The sequence below is a fragment of the Mesitornis unicolor genome, unplaced genomic scaffold (genome assembly GCF_000695765.1).
Source record: "Mesitornis unicolor isolate BGI_N332 unplaced genomic scaffold, ASM69576v1 scaffold4969, whole genome shotgun sequence".
Classification (NCBI taxonomy): Eukaryota; Metazoa; Chordata; class Aves; order Mesitornithiformes; family Mesitornithidae; genus Mesitornis; species Mesitornis unicolor.
Genome location: NW_010206413.1, coordinates 49,820 through 57,201, shown reverse-complemented (window position 1 = coordinate 57,201; position 7,382 = coordinate 49,820). Strand labels below are relative to the sequence as shown.

The window sequence follows — 7,382 nt, the reverse complement described above, 5'->3', positions numbered from 1 at the left end:
AATTTTATATAAAAAGATATATAAATTTATAAAATATTCACATTTGGTATCTATAATCATGCTCTGTATTAAATAAGAGCTGCTGATTGAACTTCAGGTAATGTTCTCAGACACCAGAGAAAGCAATAATTTGACAATGCACACTTTAAATAGCTGGTAATGAAGAGATGGAAAGGCCACTGCCTTTCTCAACAACAAAAGAAATATCTGGTACCTTATTCCACGTAATTACTGGCTCTGGCTCTCCTTGAGCGCTGCATGGGATCTGCACATTTGTGCCAACCTCCACTGTCATGTCACTTGGAACGCTGGCAAATACAGGAGTCACTGAAAAAAACAAATGATACATTGACAAAGTATGAAATACAACTTGTGCAAAGGACGATTTAAAAATAGGTCAGCCCTATTTATGTTTTTCAGTTACCCAGCATTTCTTAATATGCAACCCTATACTGTCTGCAAGTTTTTAGTTGCTTATAAGTTTGTCTTAGAGATAAAATTCCTTATGCCTGATGTCTATTTCAAACTAATTAAGTACTCTTGACATCTAACAAAAGAGGCTAGAAGTTGCTAAAAACACTTAAGCTCCATAAATTGAAAGCTCTGAAAAAAAATTTCGTGAATAGCTAAATCTGAACAAAGTCACCACAATATAGAACCCATCAAGTTCTGTCAATTTTTCAATTTTTTTAAAAAACAACAGATTTCTTAGATGATAATAGCAAAACTTTCCACAACTCATTCAGCTGTGATTTCCCCAGCCCAATTTACTGAGGTGCTAAGCCTTCACAGAGCTCCTACCTTCTTGACACCAATGAGCTCTAGGCCTTAAAACATCAAGTATCATCTTCAGTTTTAAGGACATGGGGTACACAGTTACCTAAATCCAGTGTGAAAAAAAATACGCATTTTTTAATCCTAATTTACTTCAAATCCAGATTGATATCCAGCACTCAGATATCATAATGAGAAGCACATACAAAATTAATGAAGACGTTAAGAATTGTATTTCTGCTGGAACATACCAGTATCATGGGGGAAGTAGGAGAGGGCTATGCTTTTAGAGAGGAGTACTTGACCACACAGCATAGATTTATACTACCAACCAAATCTGGCCCTGGTGTTTAAATTATTTGTACTCAAATGACTATCTAGGACTAGAAACCTTTTCAAATAAGGCATCCAGAGGCAGACATGCAGCACTGGGAGGTAAGAGAGTCTGGTTCTGGGGATGTGAGCCATGTCATGCCAGCAAACAGACCCAGACTATTAATCTATATTCATTAACACAGATTTAGCCACAGTGACCATGAACTAGACATTCCTCAGATGAACAGTACTTTCGTTAGAAGCTGAGAAGAAAATGTTTCCTCTTCTTGCACAATTGAAAATAACATTGCAATGAGTATATGGAGAGTTCCAATTTCAGGCTGCATATGCAGCCTTTAATCTGCTATTTACTATCTTCTGATTGCTGGAAGGCTATAAAACTTCTTAAAATTGAGTTTTGTTTTATAGAATTTTAGTCAACAACTTTATGTAGGTGAAAAAAAAATCACAATTTTGACAAATCAAAGTCAATACTACTTTTAACTAAGAAAAATCAATGGAATTTTTTTCTGACAAACACCTAAGCTCAGGAAGACATTTGAGCCCCTTTCACTAAAATCCTGTTTAAAATGAGGTCACTAAGAAGAAATGTTTTGAATGAAATGTTTAATCTCCTTGAATTTAGCTAAACACCAAAGTACTTAACTAAACTATAACTATTAATATGATTCTAATTAATCCTAGAAGTAGCTTACTTAGAATTTACTTTGAGAAAAGCATAAGAAAAATGGAGTGGGTTGTTTTTAATGTGTCAGCTTATTTTAAGTATAAGGAATGACTTTTTATTGTGAAGGTGATTCTGCTGATGTAAAATGAAGTGTTCTGTTTATTAACACTATTCAATTAACAGAATAGATTCTTACAAGAAACTAATCTTTTTACAAAACAAAATACTTTCAAAAGCATAGGAATACTATCATCCACAAAGCAAACCTCCATTCTTTACAGAAAAAGAGTAAATAAGATAAACCTCTTTCACAAAAGACAGACTGTTCTAAAAGAATGATGTGTGGATATACTGGTAAGTATCCATACATGTTATTTATAAAACATCACCTAGATCTAAAACCAAGGTGAACAAATCACCTTGAGTGTCATTAAGCAGCACATGCAGGACAACCAAGCGATCAGGCCCAGTCAGCATGGGTTCAGGAAGGGCAGGTCCTGCTGGACTAATCTTACCTCCTTTTATCACGAGGTGACCTGCTTGGTGGATGAGGGAAAGGCTGTGGACATTGTCTACCTGGACTTCAGTAAGTCCTTTGACACCATCACCCACAGCATCCTCCTGGAGAAGCTGGCTGGACATGGCTTGGACGGTCATACGTTTTACTGGGTTAAAAACTGGCTGGATGGCCGAGCACAGGGAGTTGTGGTGAATGGAGCTAAATCCAGTTGGTGACCAGTCACAAGCGGTGTTCCCCAGGGCTCAGTTTTGGGGCCAGTCCTGTTTAACATCTTTATCAATGATCTGGATGAGGGGGTTGAGTGCTCCCTCAGCAAGTTTGCAGATGACACTAAGTTGGGAAGGAGTGTTGATCTGCCTGAGGGTAGGAAGGCTCTGCAGAGGGACCTGGACAGGCTGAATCAATGGGCTGAGGCCAACTGTATGAGCTTCAATAAGGCCAAGTGCCAGGTCCTGCATTTCGGTCACATTAACCCCATGCAGCACTACAGGCTTGGGGACGAGTGGCTGGAAAGCGGCCAGGCAGAAAAGGACCTGGGGGTGTTGGTGGACAGCAGGATGACCATGAGCCAGCAATGTGCCCTTGCGGCCAAGAATGGCAAATGGCAACAGAAGGGGTGTGGTCAGTAGGTTGAGAAAGATTCTCCCTCTCCTCTACTCTGCCCTGGTGAGACCGCGTCTGGAATATTGTGTCCAGTTCTGGGCCTCTCAGTTCAAGAAGGACAGGGAACTGCTTGAAAGAGTCCAGAGCAGGTCTACAAAGATGATTGAGGGAGTGGAGCTGGGTCTCCTTAGCTTGGAGCAGAGGAGACTGAGGGGTGACCTCATTAATGTTTATAAATTTGTAAAGAGTGAGTGTCAGGAGGAAGGAGCCAAACTCTTCTCAGTGACAGCCAATGACAGGACAAGGAACAATGGGAGCAAGCTGGAGCATAGGAGGTTCCATGTAAAGATGAGGAAAAACTTTTTCACTGTGAGGGTAATAGAGCACTGGACCAGGGTGCCCAGAGAGGTTGTGAAGTCTCCTTCCCTGGAGGTGTTCAAGACGCGCCTGGACGCGTTCCTGTGCGACCTAATCTAGGTGACCCTGCTCTGGCAGGGGGGTTGGACTGGATGATCTTTCGAGGTCCCTTCCAACTCCTAATATTCTGTGATTCTGTGAAAACCAGATATACTCAGAAATAATGATCAGAAATGTGAAATGTTAGCAAGAGCCTGAACAGCAAGTTTTCTAAACAGAAGATACAGTCTCATTCTAAAAAGCTTTTATCAAAAAAGGCCATGTTTAGTTGTAAGCTCATACAGTCTCCACATGACTTTGAACAAAGTATATCAAGGCACACTGTCGCATGTGCCGTTTACAAAAATTAAACACCTTATAATCCAAAACCAGCAACTTAGATTCACTGTAAAATGCAGTCTTGAAGAAAAACCTAAGCACTGTTCAAGCTCTGTTTCAAAAGCTTTTTAAATTCTAAATGAAGATTAACTACTTCATATTAACATTTTGTGCCATCAAAAATAATTAATTTTCAATAAATAAATCAAACACAGTACTATGCATTTTAGCGTAAACTTAATTTTTTTTTTCAACAGCTGTACATGGAGACCATACCTCTGGGCTGTACAGTCAGGTACACAATAATTCGTTGAGATCCGATAATATTGACAGCTTGGCATTCATACTGTCCCTGGTCATGCAGAGCAACCCTGGAAATCCTCAGGGTTCCAGAGGACAGAACTAAGTGTCTTCTGTCAACAGACAGCTGGCCTCCTGAAACACAGAGCAACAGCATTTGCTATTTATAGCAGTGCAGAACAAAGTCCCTTTATGTCAGAAGAAGGGAAATCCAGAAGATTCAAAATTTGATAAAGCATTGGAAAAAAAAAGAAGTCTTCTTTTTTTTTTAAAAAAAAGGTTGAAACCTTTACTTCCCTGAAGATAAACACACAAAGCAAACAAAATGTACATCTGCACACAATTATAATCCTGATCTCTTCTCTGTTTATGGTAGAAATAAGTATTTTCATTTAAAGAGCATGATAAAGCATTCAAATGAGAAGACAACATAAGAAGAAAAACAACAAGTATTACAGCCCATTTTATATTATTGCCATGTATGTAAGACACAATCTCATCTGCCTAGGCCATCTAGAGAATCCATAGAAAGATACATATAACCCTGAAAAATGGAATATAATAAATAAAAGGTACATCAGTGTCTGTACTCTATTCTTTCCTTCTGGACATTTCATTTGATTGATGCAATCTTGGTAAAGAGAGAAACAGGGACATTATCAGCATCAAAATTATCAAGAGTTTGTTAAAAATCTGTTTTATCTACCATAACTGAGAATTCCTTAAGCGCTGCTTTGCCTGCTAGCACTACTTCATTTGATTCAACCAGAATACTTACTTACTGCTAAGATATTCACTATGGTATTCCTTTCCACTGAATTTGGCTTAAAGACTTTACAGCCACAACCTGATAAAACAGACAGCAGAGTGCAACCCAGTATTCCTGTCAATGTGCATTAAGGGACAGAAATGCATTTATACTGATGCCAGTTACAGGTTGTACTGTTCTGGTTTCTGAAGAGAGCACATCCCACCTAATTTCAGATCTTCAGCTAATGACAGTTATCTCCATTTCTTCTGCAGTAAACAGGCAGTGTTAGGTATTGCCACATGACATTTATCTTGTCTGTCTTAAACATTTATTATTAGGAATCTATTATGAGAAAATGTATTTTAGTGACTCTTGCTTACTAAATAATGAAAAGTGCCTGGGCAGCTAGCTTCTGTGGGATATCCTGCCTTTTCTAGCGAAAGCAGAAAAAGACGAGCCCTGTTTCCTTCAGACTGAAGCATCTTCTACACAAATACATGCAATTTCTTTCAATGCATGATTGATTCCAAAATGACAGCTAAACTATTCTAGTAGTTTAAAACTAAAACTGGGACAAGCTTACCTCCTTTAGTCCAGGCAATAACAGGCTGAGGATAGCCTTGTGCTTCACAGGGGAAGTCAACAGTTTGGCCCTCAATCACTGTTTTGTCTTGAGGAGTAACAGTAAACTGAGGTAGAGCTATGGAAGAGAAAACTAATTCATTAAAGAAAAACAACTGAAAAATGCATGACTGTCTAAAATTACTTACAGTTTCCTGTGTGACCTGAATAGCCCCTGCTGGTGGGTAAAGAAATGCTATAGGGCAGAGAGCTATGGCAGCCACTTGTGCAACAGGAACACCTCCCTTACAACATGCCCGTAGTGTCAGTGAAGGCCTCTGGGATCTACTGCCACAGATCCAAAATAAGAGGTATGGTAATACTTCTAAAATCAAACACAGAGCATTCCCTAGATTAAAAATACCTTATTTTCTTTCCCTTAAAACAATCCTCAGCTAAATTGCGAAGAAAATGCAATGCAGTCAAAACTGTCCTGAGCTGCTTGTTTTCTTCTTTACACAAAGGAAAGCAGTGAGTGAGTGTAGGCCAATTTCTGCCATAACATCATGGCATTATCAGTGAGAGAAGGAATTTGTTCTGCTCTCAAAACACAATCATCCATTGGTGAATAATAAATGAACAAACCATATGGACAAGTTGTTTTGTGTAGCTTTAGAAATCAAACTCATGAACAAACCATTTGCAACTTAAACTGTTTGCCAACTAGAGATCTTAACGCAAGAACAAAAACAAACTTTAAATTTAAAGATTACTCAAAATGTTTTGCAAATAAAAGTTCCAGCAAGCAAACATTCGCAAAAAACATTATATATATAGAGGCTTCTGATATATTGTTCTTGAAATACTTCATATTGATTCTACTGACATACAACACTGAAATTATTGCAATCACAATAAATTAGAGTACTTTGACTTTTGTTTTGCAGAAGAACTATGCTACTGCCACAGATAGCAGAATGATAGCTTCCATGAAACTCAGCAGAAAATGTTCTCACATTGACTGAAATGTCTACAAAAGAAATGTAGCACAGCTCTGTACCTGAAACTCCATTTCTAGTACTCCAGGCACAAATTCTAATCTCTAGGATTGCTGACTGCTACAGAAAATTTTAATCTCCCACTAATTTGGCCCTGTATGTTTACTCCTACAGGCAAATAAAACATAATAAGAAATAAACATTTCTGAACACCAATGAGTAACTTTAGTGAATAATCAATGAAACTTAACTTTCCGAGAATTAGTATTTCATTCTGAGTGAAAGGTATAGCAATTTTCTAAAGGACTACACTAAAATAGTGTAATTAAAAGAAAAAAACTTACAATTTTAGTTCAGCTCAACCAATTCAGAAAGAAAAAACATACAATTTTGTATTGGGTTTTCTGTGAGGGGGTTTTTGGTTGTGTCTTTGGTAACAGGTGAAGTGCTGTAGAGATGGCCTTTTAAGAAGCTACCTGAAAAGCTCCCCCTTTGCTTTGTCAGACCCACCTCTGACCAGGGCCAAGCTGGACTTGCCTGGCCCCAACTGCAACTTCAGCTTAAGCCCCGCTGCAGCTCATCCCGAAAAAAAGAGAGAGAGCCGGGATCTCCATAACCATCGGAGAAGACCTGCAGCGGAGAAAGGAGTGGGGCCCAAGGAGAACAACTTTGAAGAACACCAAGGTCGGTTTGAAGGAAAGAAAAGAGAGGGAGGAGGAGGAGGACGCAGAACCCAGGTTTCCCCTTTGCAACCCATGGCGAGAGCCGGGTCAACTGGTCGTGTGTGAGGGAACTGTGATCATGGGCAGACCCATATTGGAGTTTTGAGGACTTTTTTTCTCCTATGGAAAGGGGGCCACGTGGAAGCAGAGGGAGACCCCGGGCTGAGGGTATTTTTCCCTACTCCTAAGAAAGCACGTCATGTGGCGGGAAAACCGACCGCAAACCCCCACCCCCATCCCCCTGCGCCTCAAGGCAAACGGGGAGGGGGAAGGGGGAGAAACCGGGAACAAAAGCTGAGCCCCGGAAGAAGGGAGGGGTGGGGAGAAGGTGTTTTGACTTTAAGATCTGGTTGTATCTCCCATTGCTCTACTCTGATGTTGGTACCAAATTAAAATTTGTTTTTTTTTTTTTTTA

At 39.4% G+C, this 7,382-nt stretch overlaps 1 protein-coding gene across 1 annotated transcript in view; it reads right to left on the bottom strand.

Annotated features, from left to right (window-relative positions):
* Positions 1-214: 214 nt before the first annotated feature.
* LOC104546363 (peroxidasin homolog) overlaps positions 215-7,382 on the bottom strand; it is a gene marked incomplete at its 3' end in the record, with an annotated part of 32,055 nt that continues 24,887 nt past the window's right edge. The window contains exons 12-14 of the mRNA XM_010191738.1: positions 5,270-5,386; positions 3,912-4,070; positions 215-327 (exon numbers count right to left, since the gene is read on the bottom strand). Of these exons, the coding sequence (XP_010190040.1) occupies positions 215-327; positions 3,912-4,070; positions 5,270-5,386 (389 nt within the window). The remainder of the gene's footprint in view (positions 328-3,911; positions 4,071-5,269; positions 5,387-7,382) is intronic.